Raw genomic sequence first — 23374 nt, 5'->3', positions numbered from 1 at the left:
CAACAAGACTGTCCCAAAACGTTAAATGCTGATTCAAACAATTAAACAGTAGCTAGGGATAGCTTTTTTAGTTATCACATATGCTAGATTTTCGCCATTAAACATTCACTAACGTTAGCTAACAGTTTAAAAGCTGACGTATTTCACCGCTAACATCAGCCTTGTTGAACGCACTTCAAGGGTATAAATTAAAACTGCCCGATAAAATCAAGCCTCTATTTTACATTTAAATCTGGTAAAAGGTGCTCTCCGATCACATGCCATTTTTAATGTTGCTTCATTGGAAGATTGGACGGCCTCTCCAAGGCAACCCTACACACACGTTCAGACAAAGACACACAAACACAGGAGACATAGATTAGAAATCACTGGCCACTTTTAGAAATGGATCACTAGCCACTTTAATCATGTTCCGTATCTATTATTTACTCATCTCATATGTATTCACCGCAATTCATACTATTCTACGGTATCTTAGTCACTTTTAAATTGTGTTTACATATTGCATCAACCATTTCATATGTATATACTATATTTTATTCTATACGACACAACTGACGGTTAAAAATCCATCTCCAGCACATCAGAGGCCGCTGCCTATAGGACATAGATCACTGGCCACTTCAAGGAAATGAAACACGAGCCACTTTAATAAGGTATCTTGCATTACTCATCTCATATGTTGGAACTGTACTCTATACTGTTCTATGGTATCTTAGTCACTTTAATTGTTTGTAAATATTGCATCAACCATCTCATATGTATATACTGTACTCTATACTATGCCACTATCTTAGTCCAATGCCGCTCTGACATATAAACTCAGCAAAAAAAGAAACGTCCCTTTTTCAGGACCCTGTCTTTCAAAGATCATTCGTAAAAATCCAAATAACCACAGATCATTGTAAAGGGTTTAAACACTGTTTCCCATGCTTGTTCAATGAACCATAAACAATTAATGAACACGCACCTGTGAAACGGTCGTTAAGACACTAACAGCTTACAGACGGTAGGCAATTAAGGTCACAGTATGGAAAACTTAGGACACTAAAAAGGCCTTTCTACTGACTCTGAAAAACACCAAAAGAAAGATGCCCAGGGTCCCTGCTCATCTGCGTGAACGTGCCTTAGGCATGCTGTAAAGAGGCATGAGGACTGCAGATGTGGCCAGGGCAATAAATTGCAATGTCCGTACTGTGAGACGCCTAAGACAGCGCTATAGGGAGACAGGACAGACAGCTGGTCATCCTCGCAGTGGCAGACCACGTGTAACAACACCTGCACAGGATTGGTACTTCCGAACATCACATATGCGGGACAGGTACAGGATGGCAACAACAACTGCCCGAGTTACACCAGGAACGCACAATACCTCCATCAGTGCTCAGACTGTCTGCAATAAGCTGAGAGAGGCTGGACTAAGGGCTTGTAGGCCTGTTGTAAGGCAGGTATTCACCAGACATCACCAGCAACAACGTCGCCTATGGGCACAAACCCACCGTCGCTGGACCAGACAGGACTGGCAAAAAGTGCTCTTCACTGACGAGTCACGGTTTTGTCTCACCACGGGTGATGGTCGGATTCGCGTTTATCGTCGAAGGAATGAGCGTTACACCGAGGTCTGTACTCTGGAGCGGGATTGATTTGGAGGTGGAGGGTCCGTCATGGTCTGGGACGGTGTGTCACAGCATCATCGGACTGAGCTGGTTGTCATTGCAGGCAATCTCAACGCTGTGCGTTACAGGGAAGACATCCTCCTCCCTCATGTGGTACCCTTCCTGCAGGCTCATCCTGACATGACCCTCCAGCATGACAATGCCACCAGCCATACTGCTCGTTCTGTGCGTGATTTCCTGCAAGACAGGAATGTCAGTGTTCTGCCATGGCCAGCGAAGAGCCCGGATCTCCATCCCATTGAGCACGTCTGGGACCTGTTGGATCGGAGGGTGAGGGCTAGGGCCATTCCCCCCAGAAATGTCTGGGAACTTGCATGTGCCTTGGTGGAAGAGTGGGGTAACATCTCACAGCAAGAACTGGTAAATCTGGTGCAATCCATGAGAAGGAGATGCACTGCAGTACTTAATGCAGCTGGTGGCCACACCAGATACTGACTGTTACTTTTGATTTTGACCCCCCCCCCTTTGTTCAGGGACTCATTATTCCATTTCTGTTAATCACGTCTGTGGAACTTGTTCAGTTTGTGTCTTACTTGTTGAATCTTGTTATGTTCATACAAATATTTACACATGTTAAGTTTGCTGAAAATAAACAGAGTTGACAGTGAGAGGATGTTTCTTTTTTTGCTGAGTTTATGCATATACCAGCTGCTTAATGCAACTACTTTAAAACGATGGACGCCCTCAATGGCAATGTTCATGCAAGGTTATATCCAACTAAAACTCTCTAACTATCTCTGTCTCTCACACACACACACACACACACCCCTATTGTACCTATATGACGGTCTTGAAGGTCTGCAGAATGAGGTTGGTTTGGTGAATCAGTCTGTTCGCACTGATGAACACGTTGATCGCCCTGGAAACAAGGATGGTTCATTTATATTGTTATTTAACGGCTGCAAATAAAACAAACACAATGTCAGCAAAACAGTTGTTTCAAAATAGCCCTGACATTTCAAACCTGCTTAAATAATTGATTTCTCATGGTCATCATAAAATAAAGAGTAAGAACATTCCCACTACTAATATTATTAGAATGAATGTACACTGAACAAAATATAAACGCAACATGCAACAATTTCAAAGATTTTACTGAGTTCTAGTTCATATAAGGCAGTGGTCACCAACCGGTTGGTGGTGCGCTTGATTCTGAAGCCCTGCACACCGGCAGATCTGTGGCTAAATCGAGTGTGCCTACAGCTTCCAGCAAAGATTGATACTAGCTACATGAGATTTCATAACTTTTAAAAACCATGAGTAGAGAGAGACTGTCAAAGAATACAGCAAAGAGCTGCTGTTTTTAATGCGTGAGTTCATGTTAAAGTTTTTATTCAACACTATTACAAAACATAAAACGTACTCTGTACTACCACTCTGCTGCTCTCTCCCTCTCTCCGCTGAGACTAATGCCGTGTTCAAAACAACTGGGAACTCAGAAATCTCAGACTTCTGACTTCGGTGCGTTCAAGACAACAGGGAACTCTGAAACAAAACTAGATGCGACTGGGGAAAATAGTTTTGAACTGGGGATTGAGTTGATCAGGCAGTTGATTGTGGCCAGTGGAATGTTGTCCAACTCCTTTTTAACGGCTGTGGAAAGTTGCTGGATTTGAAGAGAACTCGAACATGATGTCGTACAAGTCGTTCCTGAGCATCACAAACAGGCTCAACGGGTGACATGTCTCGTGAGTATGCAGGCCACGGAAGAACTGGGACATTTTCAGTTGCCAGGAATTGTGTACAGATCCTTGTAACATGGGGCCGTGCATTATCATGCTGAAACGTGGTGATGGATGAATGGCAAGACAATGGGCCAGGATCTCGCCACGGTATCTCTGTGCATTCAAATTGCCATCGATAAAATGCAATTGTGTTCATTGTCCGTAGCTAATGCCTGCCCATATCATAACCCCACCGTCACCATGGGGCACTCTGTTCACAACGTTGACGTCAGCAAACCGCTCGCCCACACAATGCCTCCATGGGGCTCTCTGCCATCTGCCCGGTACAGTTGAAACGGGGATTCATCCGGGAAGAGCACACTTCTCCAGCGTGCCAGTGACCATCGAAGGTGAGCATTTGCCCACTGAAGTCTGTTACGACGCCAAACTGCAGTCAGATCAAGGCCCTGGTGGAGGACGCCGAGCATGCAGATGAGCTTCCCCGAGACGGTTTCAGTTTGTGCAGAAATTCTTCGGTTTTGCAAACCCACCGTTTCACCAGCTGTCCAGGTGGCTGGTCTCAGACGTACCCTCAGGTGAAGAAGCTGGATGTGGAGGTCCTGGGCTGGCGTGGTTTCATGTAGTCTGCGGTTGGACGAACTGCCAAATTCCCTGGGCTGGCGTGGTTTCATGTAGTCTGCGGTTGGGGGGAATTTCTGCAGTCAGCATGCCAATTGCACTCTCCCTCAAAACATGACTGTGGTGTTGTGTGACAAAACTGCACATTTTAGAGTGGCCTTTTATTGTCCCCAGCACAAGGTGCACCTGTGTAATGGTCATGGTGTTTAATCAGCTTCTTGATATGCCATACCTGTTAGGTGGATGGATTATCTTGGCAAAGAAGAAATGCTCACTAACAGGGATGTAAACACATTTGTGCACAACATTTGAAAGAAATAAGCTTTTTGTGCCTATGAAACATTTCTGGGATCTTTTATTTTAGCTCATGAAACACGGGACCAACACTTTATATGTTGCGTTTATATTTTTGTTCAGTGTATTTTTGCTGTGGGTTTAGTAAGTGCTGTTTTGTGAAGGGGAAAAAAATCCCCCAATCACAATTCACTGCTTTCGATGAACATATATCTATCTATTCAGCTTCCTTATGAATCTACTCCACACAACTCACTTTCCATCTTTGAAGTATGTTTTGAGAGTGTCGCTGAAGCTTTTGGAGTATTTGACAAACTCCTTTTTCTGATGCTCAAGAGCCTGGACACACAGAGAAGAGACAGACAGATGTGAACATCGCCTTCACAATGATATCAGCTCTCCTTGCAGCCATTGATCACATTAAAGATAAGGAAGAAACACACTGAGTGTACAAAACATTAGGAACACCTTCCTAATATTGAGTTGCAACCCCTTTTGCCCTCAGAACAGCCTCAATTCGTCAGGACATGGACTCTACTAGGATGTCGAAAGCGTTCCACAGGGATGATGGCCCATGTTGACTCCAATGCTTCCCACAGTTGTGTCAAGTTGACTGGATGTCCTTTGGGTGGTGGACCATTCTTGATACACACAGGAAACTATTGAGCGTGAAAAACAAGCCGTTCTTGACACCCTCAAACTTGTGTGCCTGGCACCTACTACCAGACCCTGGTTAAAGGCACTTCAAAAATGTTTCTTACCCATTCACCCTCTGAATGGCGCACATACACAATCCTTCTTTAACCCGTCTCCTCCCATTCATCTACACTGATTGAAGTCCATTTAACAAGTGACATCAATAAGGGATCATAGCTTCTGTGACAGACTGACCAGGTGATATATAGTATGTCATGGAAAGAGCTGTTTTGTCCACTCAGTGTATATTCCACATATCTGTGTGTCTTACCCTACGGTTCTGGTAGTGGTATTTCTTAAAGACGTTATTGACTGTATCCAGGAGCTCCTTTATAGCGCTGGCGATGTCTCTATGGAAAAGAACAACCAACACCAATCAAGAAGTAGGATGTCAAGGACATGCTAATGAAGGTGTGTGTGTATACTAGGGATGCAACGGTACACAGTATGTTGTCGAACCGTTCGGTACGCCCCCTACGGTTCAATACGCACAATGGAACTGGAGAATTATGATATGCCTGTCATTTTCCAAAACATGCTTATTGCGCTGCAGACTACACGCACGTTGTACATTCAGATCCACAGAATTAGACACACAGCTTGTGAACAGGCAAGGCAGACAACTGCTTGGGGCTCCAGGCCGTTAGGGGGCTCCTGAGGGCTGGCAAACTTTGCGCCACAGCAATGTCTCAAAATGTGGCAACCGCAGTGACCGCAAACCCTTCCCCTTAAAACAACCAATGGACAATTTGCAATGACATCTCAGTAGGAAACCTCCCTAAAGGGGCCCCATGAAGAGAGGGGAAACTAAAAAAAGAAATATTCTCTCAGATCCAATGTGACAATGGCGAGTGCTAGAGACAGAGAGAAGCAAATTTGAATAGGCACCGCCGTCTTTCAAATCAGCTGTGTGGGAACATTTTGGATTCAGCGTTCAATACGATGACGAGGGTAAGAAGACCGTAAACAAAGTAGAGTCTGCAAGCATTGTTTTGCCATTGTCAGCTACTCGAGTGGAAACACTTCTAACATGATGTGTCATTTACGTGGCCATCACCCGGCCGTATCCCATGCAGGTGGAGCTGGAGCAAGGAGAGTCCAAAGGTTAGCGAAAAACACAATCTCTCGCGGCTGCCTTCGAACAACAATTTGCGACAAATTCAGAAAAACATAAAGGAATAACGAAAGCAGTGGGAGTATTCATAGCCAAAGATTTTATTGCCTACGCAAGTATGTACCCTGTTTATTTAAAATCGAGAAGGCAAAGCACCTACAGGTTGTCAAAGCTAAGAAGCACTTTAAATTTTAATGTTTTTCTCCCCTTGATTTCAAGTAGAGACAGAGACCAGGCCTAGTCAGACATGTTGCCATTTTTCTGAACAGAAAGTTTTATTTGTCTATAGCCAAAATAAAGAGTTCATTTTTTAATCTATTTTTTTCTGGAAAAATAAAGATACCGAAACCGTACCGTTACCCACAAAGCGTGATACATACCGCACCGTGGGCCCACTGTACCGTTACATCCGAAGTGTATACTGTGTGCGTGTACTCACTTAATTGTCTGAAGGAAGCGTACCCTGTCGTTGATCTCGTCAGGTATCTTACTGAGGATGTGTTTCAGAGCTCTGGATTTCTCATTTAGGTCCTGGAACTCCTGCTCTGGCCTGTCCACTAAGAACTCTATATACACACACACACACACACACACACACACACACACACACACACACACACACACACACAAATATTCAAAACACACACACAGGGAATAAGACATAGGAGTATATTTTAATAAACAACTATAAACATACTGAAGCCCTTGTAAGCAGATGCTTAGTGCTGGTACTTTTCTACACACACACACCTTCCACGTCATCTGCAGCCATGCGCAGCAGAGACTCTGTGTAGTTTATCTGAACATTTTTCTTCTCCAGAATTTTCATTATGATGTCCTGAGTTAGGCCTGGGTTCTCCCTCTCCGCCTAGCAACACAAACACACGCACATACAAAAACACACAGTTACATCTGCTGATTATTCAAGCTGCCCATCCTTGATTTAGACTACTGACATGCAACCAGAGCCCAAGGGTTACATAAGGGCAAAGGTCATACGTTTATGAGGTAAGGGGTCCTGTGTTGGTGTGTCTTACCTTGATAAAAGCTGCTCTCAGAGTCTGGGCAGCTGACAAGTTGATCCTCTCCAGCTGCCAAACCAACACACACATTGTTAGGGGCTGACAAGAACACACACTCATCCAGGGTTCCACATACAGGGCTGCCTGCTGGTCCGGGGAGGTTTTGGAAGCCCTCCAGCCCAGTCAATCATCCACACCAGTGAAAAAAATTGTAGTATTGTTATTTTCAATCAAGGCTATATAATTGATGAAAAAACAGGAATTCCTGAAGCTGCTAGTTCGTTATGTAGATTATTTATCTCACACGGGCCGCACACATAGCCTCGTTTGAGCGGAATCATCTGTCGGGCAGCAAGAGCGCGCAGCTCTCAACTGTCCTGATTCTTTTGGAAAACGTTTTGTCTGTTGCAAAACATTTTGCTACAGACACCGTTTATTCCAAACGCTGTTCAATGTAAAAGCTGCTGGGTTCTTAAACGGAAGTTGTACCATAGTCCCATGTACCAACACCACAGTCGCTTCCAAGCTCAAGACCCTGGGACTATACACCTACCTCCGGAATTGGATCCTGGAATTCCTGAAGGGCCACCCCCAAGTGGTAGCAACAACACATCCGGCACGCTGATCATCAACACGGGGGCCCCTCACCTGTACTCCCTGTTCACCCACGACTGCGTGGCCGTGCATGACTCCAACACCATTATCAAGTTTGCTGACAACACAGCGGTTGTACGACTGATCACCGACGACGGTGACGCAGCATATAGGGAGGAGGCAAAGAGACCTGACAGCGTGGTGCCAGAACAACAACCTCTCCCTCAACATCAGCAAGACAAAGGAGCTGACCGTGGACTACAGGAAACGGAGGGGCGAGTATGCCCCCATCCACAGATGGCGCTGTAGTTGAGCAGGTCGAGAGCTTCAAGTTGCTCAGTGTCCACATCACTAAGGAATTATCACGGTCCACACACACCCACACAGTTGTGAAAAGGGCATGACAGCGCCTGCCCTCAGGAGGGTGAAAAGATTTGGCCTGCACCATTGAGAGCATCTTGACAGGCTGCAACACCACTTGGTACGGCAACTGCAAGGCACCTGACCTACACAGGGTGGTGAGTACGGCCCAGTACATCACTGGGGACAAGCTTCCTGCCATCCAGAACCTCTATACCAGGCGGTGTCAGAGGAAGGCCCTAAAAATTGTCAAAGACTCCAGCCACCCTAGTCATAGACTGTTCTCTCTGCTATCACACGGCAAGCAGTAGCGGAGTACCAAGTCTAGGTCCAAAAGGCTTCTTAACAGCTTCTACCCCCAAGCCATAAGACTCCTGAACTGCTAATCAAAGGGCTACCCAGACACCTCTTTTACATTGCTGCTACTCTCTGTTTATAATCTATGCATAGTCACGTTAACTCTACCTACATGTACATATTACCTCGACTAACCGGTGCCCCCACACATTGACTCTGCACCGGTACCCCCTGTATATAGCCTCGCTTGTTATTTTACTGCTGCTGTTTAATTATTTGCTACTTTATTTTCTATTTTTCACTTAACACTTATTTTTAGTTATTTCTTTGAAACTTCTTAAAGAATATTTGGGTAAGGGCTCGTAAGTAAGCATTTCACTGTAAGGTCTACACCTCTTGTATTTGGCGCATGTGACAAATAAAATATTATTTTGATTTGACAATGATTCTCTACCCTATACTTGCTTGTTTTGTCACAAACTGAAATTAGGTGAACTATTCGAATTTTAGCAACCAGGAAATAGCGGAGCGATTTCTGCATAGTGCATCTTTAACTCTGCATTGTTGGAAAAGAAAGAACCTGTAAGTAAGAATTTCACTTTTAGTCAGTGGTGTAAAGTACTTAAGTAAAAACACTTTAAAGCACTACTTAAGTAGTTTTTTGGGGTATCTGTACGTTACTATTTAAATTTTGGACAACTTTTACTTCACTATATTCCTAAAGAAAATGATGTACCTTTTACTCCTTACATTTTCCCTGACACCCAAAAGTACTCGTTACATTTTGATAGGAAAATGGTCCAATTCATCCACTTATCAAGAAAACATCCTTGGTGCCTCTGATCTGGCGGACTCACTAAACACAAATGCTTAATTTGTAAATTAATATCTAAGTCTTGGAGTGTGCCCCTGGCTATCCGTACATTTTTTTTAAAAAACAAGAAAACGTGCCGACTGGTTTGCATAATAAGGAATTTGAAAATATTTATACTTTTACTTTTGATACATAAGTATATTTTAGCAATTCTGTTTACTTTTAATACATAAGTATATTTAAAACCAAATACTTTTAGACTAACTCAAGTAGTATTATTGATGACTTTCACTTGAGTCATTTTCTATTAAGGTATCTTTACTTTTACTGAAGTATGACATTTGAGTACTTTTTCCACCACTGCTTTTAGTCTACACCTGTTGTTTACCAAGCATCTGACAAATACAATTTGATTTGTAGTTCATTTTAATTGTATGGTTTCCACGCATTGCCATTCCAATCTGAATAGTTTGCGAAGTGTTTGGCACAAGCCTGCTACGTTAGATGTGCAACTTGTGCTTAACCTATACATTTGAAATTCTTCCAAGCTCTAAAGTGGAGTGAAGTCCACAGGGTTCCATATTCCAACTTCTTCCAGCCACTCGTTTTTATTTTATTTTATAAAGAGACACGACTGAACTACAACTTCTGTTTAAGAACATAATGGAAATCAACAACATTTGGAGTAAACGGTTTCTGTTGTGAAAGGTTTTCCGAATAGCACGTGAAAACGGCATAAGAACTGTTGTGGACTTAGAACATCCCAAATTTTTTATTTTACTATAAGAAAAAGTGTGATTTAGAGAGTGAAAACCTAAAAACACTATAGGAAAACTCAGAAACCCGGAAAAACAAAACCTGGAAAACGGAATTCAGTGTAAGAAAGAACAGATTTTAAAGGGCCCTAGAACTGACTGTTCAAAATCACTAACAAGAATACCCTTTTTGAGATTGATTGTTTTGAGATGAAAAATAAAACTTGCGCAATGTAAATATTATATTGTCAAGTTAAAATGTTATTATTTGTGTATGGAGAGTAGGTTATAGGCTATGCGCTAGCTTGCTCAGCTCACAAATTAAAGATAAAATCCCCTGATATTTAAATGATGCACGCATCATCCACTATCCTTTGAGATCTTGGCCCTGGCCAGTATATTTTTAATTTGGACCAATAGCTTTCTGTTCGCACTGGCCCGGTGTGCCACTGGAAAATGTACCTGAATCTACATTAGACAAAACACTCACACACAGTACCTCGTTAAAAACTGGGTACATGACAGCGTATAGCGTCATGGAGACCATGGAGTTTGTCTCGGTTTCAATCCTCATCTCTTCCATGGTCATCCTCCAAGGAGGTGCAGAGATAGGCAGCAACACACACTCACTTTTTCCTCTCTTTCACACACTCTCACACACACACACAGAGAGAGAAGTTCCAAGAGTCCCCAGAGTGACAAGAGCCTAGAGAGAGACAGAGAGAGAGATTTGTGACCTGTTGCCACAAGGGCAACCATTGAAGAACACACACAATTGTAAATACAACACATATTTATGTTTATTTATTTTCCCTTTTGTACTTTAACTATTTGCACATAATTTTAACACTATACATAGCTATATGACGTTTTAAATGTCTCTATTCCTTCGAAACTTTTGTGAGCAATGTTTACTGTTCATTTGATTGTTTATTTCACGTTTGCCAAAGCAACTGAAATGGATGTAAACATGTGTTTCCCATGACAATAAAGCCCTTTGAATTGAATTGAGAGAGCTTTGTCTATGTTGTCAGGTAGACAGACCTAAGGCGGTTTTAACTTCCTCTTCTACGGTGACATGGCAGTCTCTATGGGGGTACCACAGGGTTCAATTCTTGGGCCAACTCTTTTCTCTGTATACATAAATTATGTCGCTCTTGCTGCTGGTGAATCTCTGATCCACCTCTACGCAGACGACACCATTCTGTATACTTCTGGCCCTTCTTTGGACACTGTGTTAACAACCCTCCAGACGAGCTTCAATGCCATTCAACTCTCCTTCCGTGGTCTCCAACTGCTCCTAAACACAAGTAAAACTAAATGCATGCTCTTCAACCGATCGCTGCCTGCACCTGCCCGCCCATCCAGCATAACTTCTCTGGACAGTTCAAACTTAGAATTTGTGGACAACTACAAATACCTAGGTGTCTGGTTAGACTGTAAACTCTCCTTCCAGACTCACATCAATCATCTACAATCCAAAGTGAAATCTAGAATTGGCTTCCTATTTCGCAACAAAGCATCCTTCACTCATGCTGCCAAACATACCCTTGTAAAACTGACCATCCTACCAATCCTCGACTTCGGCGATGTCATTTACAAATTAGCCTCCAATACCCTACTCAACAAGCTGGATGCAGTCTATCACAGTGCCATCCGTTTTGTCACCAAAGCCCCATATACAACCCACCACTGCGACCTCTATGCTCTCGTTGGCTGGCCTTCACTTCATAATCGTCGCCAAACCCATTGGCTCCAGGTCATCTACAAGACCCTGCTAGGTAAAGTCCCCCCTTATCTCCGCTCACTGGTCACCATAGCAGCACCCACCTGTAGCACGCGCTCCAGCAGGTATATCTCTCTGGTCACCCCTAAAGCCAACTCCTCCTTTGGTCGTCTCTCCTTCCAGTTCTCTGCTGCCAATGACTGGAACGAACTACAAAAATCTCTGAAACTGGAAACACTTATCTCCCTCACTAGCTTTAAGCACCAGCTGTCAGAGCAGCTCACAGATCACTGCACCTGTACATAGCCCATCTATAATTTAGCCCAAACTACTACCTCTTCCCCTACTGTATTTATTTATTTTATTTATTTTGCTCCTTTGCACCATATTATTTAAATTTGAACTTTGAACTTTCTTCAAACTACAAATCTACCATTCCAGTGGTTTTCTTGCTATACTTTATTTACTTTGCCACCATGGCATTTTTTTGCCTTTACCTCCCTTATCTCACATCATTTGCTCACATTGTATATAGTCTTATTTTTTTCTACTGTATTATTGACTGTATGTTGTTTACTCCATGTGTAACTCTGTGTTGTTGTATGTTGTCGAACTGCTTTGCTTTATCTTGGCCAGGTCGCAATTGTAAATGAGAACTTGTTCTCAACTTGCCTACCTGGTTAAATAAAGGTGAAATAAAATAAAATAAATAAAAAATGATTAGCTACCGTACACAAGAACGTTACCATGTAAACATGTTCGGTTCCTAAGAAGCTAGCTAACTTAGCTGTCACACATGCTTGCTAAATTTAGTTACCAAAGTTTGGTAACTATCTAGCTAGCTAGCTAGTTGGCAGATTATGTCAATTTAGGCGGACCTTTAACTGTGAAAATCACCTAGCCATATAGCTAACGTTAACTAGCTACATTACCTATCAGTATCATGCTACTGTAGCTAACACGTTAGTGACGCTTGAGCAACTCGCAAATGTGTGGCCTATGCACTGTCATTCAGTAGAGATGCGTCTAACGGTTAAATGGTGGTTATCTTAACTAACCACATATAGTTACCTTTATTTTCGCCGTTCTAATAACCAGAATGTCTGATTAGCTGCGCTGTTATCGTCAACGTCTCCTTCAGCAACACAAAAATTAAATACTTCCGGGTCACGGAATTTTGGAAACGCTCTAAATAAAGTCCCCCACATAATGGTAGAAAAGTGTCAATAACCTCTATTATTCACGATACATTAAAAATAATTGTCTAAACATGAACAATGATTCACATTTGTTCATATTTAAGTGGCATTTGCATTAAATGTTCCAAAGTCGAATAAATACCCGCAATGAGCTGAGCAAGCTATACACAATAGCTCTAGAGCAAAAACTATTCAAGGTGCCGCAGTAAAAGTATTCTAGGGAATATACTCAGTAGGGTCTGTAGAATGAATAAATGGTGTCATTTCATGGGGCACTGAATTATACGGAGTATTGCTGGCCTTTTACTTTTATTTTGTGCTCCCGAGTGGCGCAGCGGTCTAATGCACTGCATCTCAGTGCTAAAGGTGTCATTACAAACACCCTGGTTCAAATCCAGGCTGTATCACAACCAACCGTGATTGGGAGTCCCATAGGGTGGTGCACAATTGGCCCAGCGTCGTCTGGGTCTGGCCGGCGTAGGCTGTCATTGTAAATAACAATTTGTTCTTAGCTGACTTGCATAGTTAAATAAAGGTTACACACACCCATTCCACTGTATATGGCTTACAGAGCAAAAACTATTCTAGGTGCAGCAGTAAAAGTGTTATAGGGAATGATCTGTAGAATGAATATATGGTGCAATTTCATGGGCCATGGAATTATATGGAGTGTTGCTGGCCTTTTACTGTGGTCAAATAGCTTAAAATGGGGTGCCTGGACACTATATAGCACAGTAGCACTATACAAATATAGTGCTACTGTAGTATGGGCAAAACGATCAATTGCGTGTCAATAAAACCAGTGTCCAGCCTACTCACCACAGTCCTTAGAATACAAAACAGATGAGTCTTTACAAAAAGCTAGTGCATAGAAAGTGTTACTGGACTTTTATGTGGTCAAACAACTTACAGGCAAAACTATTCATTATGCCGATGTAAAAGTGGGGTGGGGAGTACTCAGTAGGGTCTGTAGAATCTACACTATATATTAAAAAGTATGTGGGGTCCCTTCAAATTAGTGAATTCCACTATTTCAGCCACACCCATTTCTAACAGGTGTATAAAATTGAACACACAGCCATGCAATCTCCACAGACTACATTGTCAGTAGAATGGCCTTACTGAAGAGCTCAGTGGCTTTCAATGTGATACCATCATAGGAAGCCACCTTTCCAACAAGTCAAATTTCATCCCTGCTAGAGCTGCCCCAGTCAACTGTAAGTGCTGTTATTGTGAAGTGGAAACATCTAGGAGCAACAACGGTTCAGCAGTGAAGTGGTAGAACACACAAGCTCACAGAACAGAACCGCCGAGTGCTGAAGCGCGTAGCACGTAAAAATCTTTGGTCCTCGGTTGCAAAACTCACTACGAGTTCCAAACTGCCTCTGGAAGCAACATCAGCACAAGAACTGTTCGTCGAGAGCTTCATGAACTGGGTTTCCATGGCCGAGCAGCTGCACACAAGCCTAAAATCACCATGCGCAATGCCACGCGTCGGCTGGAGTGGTGTAAAGCTCGCCACCATTGGACTCTGGAACAGTGGAAATGCATTATCTGGAGTGATGAATCACGTTTCACCATCTGGCAGTCCGACGGACGAATCTGGGTTCGGCGGATGCCAGAAGAACGCTACCTGCCGAATGCATAGTGCCAACTGTAAAGTTTGCTGGAGGAGGAATAATGTTCTAGGGCTGTTTTTTATGATTTGGACTAGGCACTTTGATCCAGTGAAGGGAAATCTTAACACTACAGCATACAATGACATTCTAGACGATTCTGTGCTTCCAACTTTGTGGCAACAGTTTGAGGGAAGCCCTTTCCTGTTTCAACATGACAATATCACCGTGCGCAAAGCGAGGTCCATACAGAAATGGTTTGTCGAGATCGGTGTGGAAAAACTTGACTGGCCTGCACAAAGCCCTGACTTCAACCCCATCGAACACCTTTGGGATAAATTAGAACGCTGACTGCGAGCCAGGCCTAATCGCCCAACAATAGTGCCCGACCTCACAAATGCTCTTGTGGCTGAATGGAAGCAAGTCCCCGCAGCAATGTTCCAACATCTAGTGGAAAGCCTTCCCAGAAGAGTGGAGGCTGTTATGGCAGCAAAGGGGGTACCAACTCCATATTAATGCCGAAGAAATTGGCCCACGGCTGAATCTAGTTGATGATCTCTACACCACGCAGTCTAGTTGATGATCTCTACACCACGCAGTCTAGTTGATGATCTCTACACCACGCAGTCTAGTTGATGATCTCTACACCACGCAGTCTAGTTGATGATCTCTACACCACGCAGTCTAGTTGATGATCTCTACACCACGCAGTCTAGTTGATGATCTCTACACCACGCAGTCTAGTTGATGATCTCTACACCACGCAGTCTAGTTGATGATCTCTACACCACGCAATCTAGTTGATGATCTCTACACCACGCAGTCTAGTTGATGATCTCTACACCACGCAGTCTAGTTGATGATCTCTACACCACGCAGTCTATTTGATGATCTCTACACCACGCAGTCTAGTTGATGATCTCTACACCACGCAGTCTAGTTGATGATCTCTACACCACGCAGTCTAGCTGATGATCTCTACACCTCCTTGGGTCAAGGTCAGATTCATGCTGGAGAAATATAATAGACAAATATGCTCTACTCAATCCTGGGAGAGAGATAGATTAGGGACTATAGACCTTATTTAAAGCTTTAGGGCGGCAGGTAGCCTAGCAGTTAAGAGTTATACCAGTAACCGAAAGGTTGCTGGTTAGAATCCCTGAACCGACGAGGTGAAAAATATGTTGATCTGCCCTTGAGCAAGGCACTTAACCCTAATTACTACTGTATGTCACTCTGGATAAGAGCGTCTGCTAATGTTGTAAAAAGGTCTTGTCTAGGGGTATAACGGGTGTTCGGCACAGAAGGGAAATCATGTTCATTACAACATACATTTAACTGCACTATACCACAATCAATTCAAATCACCAGTATACGGAAAGTATTCAGGCCCCTTGACTTTTTCCACATTTTGTTACGTTACAGCCTTATTAAAAATTTAATTATTTTTTCCTCTCATCAATCTACACACAATACGGGTTCAAGTCTGGGCTCTGGCTGTGCCACTCAAAGATATTCAGAGACTGTGTGCCTAGGGTCGCTGTCCTGTTGGAAGGTGAACCTTCGCCCCAGTCTGATGTCCTGAGTGCTCTGGAGCAGGTTTTCATCAAGGATCTCTCTGTACTTTGCTCCGTTCAACTTTCCCTCAATCCTGACAAGTCTCCCAGTCCCTGCCGCTGAAAAAAACCCAAAGCATGATGCTGCCACCACCATGCTTCACCGTAGGGATGGGGCCAGGTTTCCTTCAGATGTGATGCTTGGCATTCAGGCCAAAGTTGCATCTTGGTTTCATCAGATCAGAGAATCTTGTTTCTCATGGTCTGAGTCCTTTAGGTGCCCTTTGGCAAATCTCCAAGCAGGCTGTCATGTGCCTTTTACTGAGGTGTTGCTTTCGTATGGCCACTCTACCATAAAGGCCTGATTGTTGGAATGCTGCAGAGATGGGTGTCCTTCTGGAAGGTTCTCCCATCTCCAGAGAGGAACTCTGGAGCGTTGTCAGAGTGACCATTGGGTTCTCGGTCACCTCCCTGACCAAGGCCCTTCTCCCCCGATTGCTCAGTTTGGCCGGGTGGCCAGCTCTAGGAAGAGTCTTGGTGGATCCAAACTTCTTCAATTTAAGAATGATGGTGGCCAGTGTTCTAGGGGACTTTCAAGTCGGCAGACATTTTTTGGTACCCTTCCCTAGATCTGTGCCGCGACACAATCCTGTCTCGGAGCTCTACGGACAATTCCTTCGACCTCATGGCTTGGTTGTTGCACTGACATGCACTGTCAACTGTGTGCTTTCCTAATCATGTCCAATCAATTGAATTTACCACAGGTGGACTCCAATCAAGTTGTAGAAACATCTCAAGGATGATCAATGGAAACAGGATGCACCTGAGCTCAATTTTGAGTCTCATAGCAAAGGGTCTGAATACTTATGTATATAAGGTATTTCTGTTTTTTATTCATAATAAATGTACAAACATTCAGAAAAACCTTCGCTTTGTCATTATGGGGTATTGTGTGTAGATTGATGAGGATAATTAATATATATATATTTTTAAATAAGGCTGCAATGTAACAAAATGTGGCAAAGGTAGAGGTCTGAATACTTTCCGAATGCATTGTAGGCCTGCTCACCTTCAGCTTATATTCAGTGACAGTCATTCTATTTGAATGTCCACATTCTCTGCTAAGAGGGCAGATCCGTTAGCTGGAAGTGTTTCCCCTAGGATTTCTTCCAGTAGAGGGAGAGTAGGAGATTGGAGACCATAGATCTTATTTACAGCTACAAAAAGTGCAGTGTAGGTACTAGGTAGCTAGAACAAGGTTCCATTTTTTTTTAAATCAGGGCATAGAACAATGTCAGTGTAACCGTAGATACAAATGTAGTGACAGACAGAATAGAAAATGTAACTTGTTTTGTGCATCAATAAAAAGCATGACTATATACACCATATGCACATGAACACTGTGCTACACAACTATTTAGACACAAAAACCACCTACGACAGAACAAAACCAAAAAAACAGTAACAGAACAGAGGAGAGGAGTTGCACGAGAGAGAGAAAAAGAGAGAGAGAGCTCATATACAGAAAGTATCTCAGAATAGGAGTGCTGATCTAGGATCAGGTCCCCCTGTCCATATAATCTTGTTCACTATGACCTAAAAGGCCAAGCTGATCTTAGATCAGCACTACCTACTATTCTGAGACGCTTTATGAATACAGGCTGATAAGATTGTAGGAACAGTACCTGGAATGCTGGCCAGGACTATGTATACAGTCGTGAGAATCTTGTGGAGAATTCTATTTTTTTTCCGCTCTTTCCCCATCACAACACTGTCCATTCCATTAGTCCTGTTGTTGTAGTTGTGGGTGTTGGAAGTAGTCACAGAACAATTTTCTGACCTCCTCACCCTGGAGGTGGTCTGAAGTTCCAGGGGGAGAGGGGGCGCGGGCCGCAGTGTGACCAGGCTGGGGGTTCTCACCCTTGGTCACCTCGCCATGCCATTCCCCCCGGAACAAATCTCCATGGGCCTCACACACGTTATGCAGGATGCAGCAGGCCAGGATCATGGTGGGCACCACGTCCAGGCTGCAGTCGTTCCTCTTGCTCAGGCATTGCCAGAGCGCCCGCAGGCGAAGAAGCGCCACCGCCGCCCCACGCCACGCCCGCACAAATCGCTACAGCAGGAGACAAAGTAACCAGGTTAAATGTTGATAAACAATTTTTATTTTTTTATTGATTTACTGCAGCAAAACTCTGGGTCTACTACAGTCTAATGTGTAAATTTAGCTCACAACTGTGTAAAACGTCTGAAATGTTCACTGAAATTGGGATTTTAAAAAAAAGACGTTACTACTTTGAGTTTAATCCATGAGTGATTCTGTTTGGTGTTGTTGAAAATGAAACTTGCCTGGTTGAAGGCCCTCCGGGGCTCCGCGAGCCCTTCTTCCTCCTCATCCTCCTCCTCCTTCTTCTTCTTGGAATAGGCCTTCATCAGCCAGGGCTGGAGGGGGTACCCTGGCTCCCCCAACAACACATATCTGGACAAGACAATGTGCTCTCAGTCAATTTAGCTGGTAGGACACAGGTCACCAGAGGGATAACAATAATAATTGTAGCACTGGACTACTATTGCTGCTCATACTTATACAAGTAATAATGATAGCACTATCTAAAAAGGGAAATAATAATAATAATATCAATGATACCTCAGGGGCTTTCCCATGAAGCTCGGGGGTGGGTCAGGTGACAGCCCGCCCTCAGAGGCCGACGCCCAAAGTGCTGAGTTCTGCAAGATGGCTGTCGGCTCAGTGCTGCCAGGGAAACCAGCACAGACGTCCCAGAACTGACCCAGCCCATTCACAGCCACCTAACAGACAGACAGGAGTGTTACTACCTCACAGACAGACAGATGAATGTTACTACCTCACAGACAGACAGATGAATGTTACTACCTCACAGACAGAAAGGCAGTCAGCAAATGTGTGTCTAAATGAATTGTTATCGGCACACGCTCTCCATGGTGCTGAACTGCAAAATCGGGGGTTTATGATAGGCAGCCTAGTCTTTGCAAGTCTGATCTGCGAAGGATGTTATTCTAATGTTTATATTGGTCATACTGGTCACAATAAACGGCGTGGTAGTCTTTTCAACATTTTATTGAGCAAAAATAGACGCTTGGCTCAAATAGAAGCCTGTCTCTAATAAGAGCTGGCTGTGTTCAGCGATTGAAGCAAATAAACGCCCGGGCTATTAATTGCAACAGAGGTCCTGTCCTACCTGGGAGACCACAGAGAGCCACCCGTCTGGATTGGCGTAGTTGGCCACGTTAGCGGACGGCGTGAGGATGGCAGTGTGGAGGGTTGCCACGGCGCCCACGCAGTGAGGGAAGCCCCAGCGAGATAGGAAGTGACGTGCAGAGTCTTCCACTTTCTGTACGCTGGGCGAGCATAGGTAGACGGGCCGGAGTAGTGTGACGATGGCGTGACACAAGTCCCTCACACACTTACACACCGTGGAGCTGCCCATGCCAAACAGCCCACTGATGGTGCGGTACTCAATGTTGGACGCCAGCCGCCACAGGGCAACCGCCACACGCTTCTCCAGTGGAAGCGCCCGGCGGAAGTGGGTGTCCTGGCGAGCCAGGCGGGGTTTCAGCTTGCCACAAAGGAAGATGAAGGTTTCCCGGCTCATGCGGAACTTCTCCAGCCAATCAGAGGGCTGGAACTCAGTCATCACTACCCGCTCCCACCAATCAGTGCACTCCATGCTGGTCCAGGGTCGGGTACGGATGTCACAGCTACCACAACATAAAAACAAGATCCCACAACTAAAGGTGGAAAAAGGGCTGCCTAAGTATGATTCCTAATCAGAGACAATGATAGACAGCTGCCTCTGATTAGGAACCATACTCGGCTCAACACAAAGAAATAGACCAACTAGAATGCCCACCCCACATCACAACATGACCTAACCAAACTAAAGGGGGAAAAAAGTCTCTCTAAGGTCAGGGCGTGACACCAAAAGTGTTAAACAAATCTAAATATATTTTATATTTGAGATTCTTCAAAGTAGCCACCCTTTGCCTTGATGACAGCTTTGCACACACTTGGCATTATCTCAACCAGCTTCACGTGGTAGTCACCTGGAATGCATTTCAATTAACAGGTGTGCCTTGTTAAAAGTTAATTTGTGGAATTTCTTTCCTTCTTAATGAGTTTGAGTCAATCAGTTGTGTTGTGACAAGTTAGGGGTGGTATACAGAAGATAGCCCTATTTGGTAAAAGACCAAGTCCATATTATGGTAAGAACGGCTCAAATAAGCAAAGAGAAATGACAGTCCATCATTACTTTAAGACATCAAGGTCAGTCAATACAGTCAAAAAAAGTAAAAAAGACCCTCTGCTGCAGAGGATAAGTTCATTAGAGTTAACTGCACCTCAGATTGCAGCCCAAATAAATGCTTCACAGAGTTCAAGTAACAGACATCTCAACATCAACTGTTCAGAGGAGACTGCGTGAATTAGGCCCTCTCAGGGTCAATTGCTGCAAAGAAACCACTACTAAAGGACACCAATAAGAAGAAGAGACTTTCTTGGGCCAAGAAACACGAGCAATGGACATTAGACCGGTGGAAATCTGTCCTTTGGTCTGATCAGTCCAAACGGGAGAGTTTTGGTTCCAAACGCCATGTCTTTGTGAGACGCAGAGTAGATGAACGGATGATCTCCGCATGTGTGGTTCCCAGCATGAAGCAGGTATGAGGTGGTGTGGGGGTGCATTACTGGTGACACTGTCTGTGATTTATTTAGAATTCAAAGCACACTTAACCAGCATGGCTACCACAGCATTCTGCAGCGATACACCATCCCATCTGATTTGCGCTTAGTGGGACTATCATTTGTTTTTCAACAGGACAATGACCCAAAACACACCTCCAGGCTGTGTAAAGGCTATTTGACCAAGGAGAGTGATGGAGTGCTGCATCAGATGACCTGGCCTCCACAATCACCCAACCTCAACCCAATTGAGATGGTTTGGGATGAGTTGGACCGCAGAGTGAAGGAAAAGCAGCCAACAAGTGATCAGCATATGTGGGAACTCCTTCAAGACTGTTGGAAAAGCATTCCTTTGAATAATCTCTAATATATAATATTTGTTTAAAACTGTTTTGGTTACTACATGATTCCATATGTGTTATTTCATAGTTTTGATGTCTTCACTATTATTCTACAATGTAGAAAATAGTAAAAAATAAAGAAAAACCCTTTAATGAGTAGGTGTGTCCAAACTTTTGACTGGTACGGTATATGTATATATATTTTTGTTGTTGCCTGTTTTGCATGTTATTTCGGCATTAATACATGTCACATATCAGTTTGCAAACAATGTATATAAAAAAAATGCTTATTGAGTTAATAAAGCCGCATACAAACATGGTTTTTGCTTTCTTGTGTAAGGCAGCTCCAAAATGCAGGTGTTTCAGTCTAGCTCAGTGCTTTCTGTGGTGGTGGGGCAGCCAGCGGAAAATACGGAGCGTAGGGGTTGGTAATGTTCTCTAGTTGCACCGTGATTGGCTCATTGTTCTGTCACTCATGGGGACACTACGTTGCCGCAAAATCTACAAGGAGAACTCAAAAATTCAAGCCCGTTGGGTGCTGCCATAGATTTACATTAGAAGTTCCCATCCAATGAGGATCAAGGTCATTGGCCACAGATAAAATGGTGTCAAATCACATTATACCTACCATAGCTTTGATTGGACTGATCATGTCAACATCATACTTTAAAAATCTTAGCTAGCAAGCTAGACAAGAGTCATCCTCATGAATCAAGTCGACAATCTTCAAACCTTGCCGTATGAATAGAAATTATATATAAAACGTATCGGTGCTCATCGGCCATTGGACATAAACATTACACAACAAGTTGGAAATCGCAAATTCAACAATGAGTGGTTTGGAAGGAATCAGTGGCTAACTGCAAGCTTTTCAAAGCAATCACAAGCCTGCTATTCAGTGGAGAGGATGTGTGGTTCAAGTCTGGGTTTAAGGGTCTCTTTTCCAAGCTTAAAAGGATAAACATTCACTCGCAACACACCATGGGCCAGAAAAGGTTGAATACATTGGCCATGCTGTCATTCCAGCATGACTTCTGCTACGTTCAAAACAACTAGAAACTCAGAACTGGGAAATCTCAGACTTCAGTGAGTTCAAGACAACTGGGAACTCTGGAATAAAAACAAGCTCTGACTGGGTAAACCAGGTTTTGAACGGTCATCCAACTCGGAATTCCAAGTAGGGAGCTCTAGAAAGAGGCACGAATTCCCACCTGAAGATCACTGATGTCATGATTCAACGTTGTTTTTATCCAAGTTCACAGTTGTCTTGAAAGAACCATAAATCCAGAGAATGGCAGACTTTGATGACAAAAATGTGCCCAAGAAGGACTGCCGCGCCACCTTCCTGTTCAAGTGAGCACAGCACAACAGGTTGAGTCCAAAAATGACTTGTATGCTGATGCATAAATGATGTAATATGCCAGCTTACTGTCTTACTGTAGCTAAGAAAGTAATACTAAGTGCATGTTGTGCAGTAAGCTGTTAGTAGCCCATGTGCCTCACCCTAATAAATTGGTCCCTTTCCCCCTAATAACTTAGCCTACTGTTCTGACTTGGTGGTGCACATGTAGCCTATAGCCTGTTTAAGAGAAATGTAATTATTGAATATTGTAAGAGTTTTCATTGTCTGCTTATACGCCCCCTTTATTTATCCTATGGTTCTGACGGTGTACAGGGAGAATACTGTAAGAACGGCCCATGTTCTGAATTCTGTCGCTGTATATTTCAAAAGTGCTGAAGAAATATTGACTACGTCCGTCCTAGCTCGCTCATTAATGTCTTAATTGAAATTACAGACCTCTTATCCGCTTGTCGTCCCCTTATACCATAGTTTATACATCTCGAATGTCAGTAGAAACCACATTTTGTTTAAGCAAGTCAGCCATATCTGCTATGTTTCGCTGCCAGACAAGGTTCCGCCGATAGCCAGTTGTAGCGGTGGTAAGGACTCACTCCATGGTGCTGAAAAGAAAGCTCTGCTGTTGAGACATCTTTATGAACAGTGCCTTCGGAAAGTATTCAGACCCATTTACTTTTTCCACATTTTGTTACGTTACAGCCTTATTCTAAAATGTATTAAATAAATAAAAAATACCTCATCAATCTACACACAAAACCCCATAATGACAAAGCCAAAAGAGGTTTTTAGAAATGTTTGCAAAGTTAAAAATAAAAAACAGAAATAGCGTTTTTATATAAGTATTCACAACCTTTGCTGTGAGACAAAAAATTGAGCTCAGGTGCACCCTGTTTCCATTGATCATCCTTGAGATGTTTCTACAGCTTGATTGGAG

The 23374-nt window shown here is 43.4% G+C and overlaps 1 protein-coding gene and 1 long non-coding RNA gene across 3 annotated transcripts; both read right to left on the bottom strand.

Annotated features, from left to right (window-relative positions):
- Positions 1–230: 230 nt before the first annotated feature.
- LOC115196181 (programmed cell death protein 10-B) lies at positions 231–12814 on the bottom strand. 2 transcript variants are annotated; one of them, XM_029756812.1, is made up of 10 exons: positions 12723–12811; positions 11756–11861; positions 10425–10631; positions 7121–7174; positions 6834–6951; positions 6523–6649; positions 5241–5319; positions 4530–4612; positions 2454–2535; positions 231–312 (listed from the first exon to the last, which is right to left on the bottom strand). In XM_029756812.1, exons 3-9 carry the CDS (start codon positions 10512–10514, stop codon positions 2454–2456), a joined length of 633 nt encoding a protein of 210 aa, XP_029612672.1. In that variant the 5' UTR covers positions 10515–10631; positions 11756–11861; positions 12723–12811; the 3' UTR covers positions 231–312. The 2 variants fall into 2 exon arrangements, with proteins under 2 accessions (XP_029612672.1, XP_029612671.1); XM_029756811.1 differs by lacking the exon at positions 11756–11861 and having other exon boundaries at positions 12723–12814.
- Positions 12815–18407: 5593 nt separating this feature from the next.
- Positions 18408–19276, bottom strand: LOC115196188 (uncharacterized). The gene is made up of 3 exons (XR_003878808.1): positions 19241–19276; positions 18670–18830; positions 18408–18501 (listed from the first exon to the last, which is right to left on the bottom strand). It is a non-coding gene; the product is annotated as an uncharacterized LOC115196188 (long non-coding RNA).
- Between the last annotated feature and the right edge of the window lie 4098 nt (positions 19277–23374).

The sequence above is a fragment of the Salmo trutta genome, chromosome 6 (assembly GCF_901001165.1).
Source record: "Salmo trutta chromosome 6, fSalTru1.1, whole genome shotgun sequence".
Classification (NCBI taxonomy): Eukaryota; Metazoa; Chordata; class Actinopteri; order Salmoniformes; family Salmonidae; genus Salmo; species Salmo trutta.
This window is presented reverse-complemented; position numbering and strand designations above follow the sequence as displayed.

What these genes read in the sequence shown, in the direction of transcription:
- LOC115196181 (XM_029756811.1), bottom strand. Translation starts at nt 10,514, where the DNA reads ATGACCATGGAAGAGATGAGGATTGAAACCGAGACAAACTCCATGGTC. An exon ending in GGCTGCAGATGACGTGGAAG is followed by an intron (nt 6,650 to 6,833) that starts GTGTGTGTGTGT and finishes GTGTGTATATAG; the next exon opens with AGTTCTTAGTGGACAGGCCA. An exon ending in CGCTTCCTTCAGACAATTAA is followed by an intron (nt 5,320 to 6,522) that starts GTGAGTACACGC and finishes TCTTTTCCATAG; the next exon opens with AGACATCGCCAGCGCTATAA.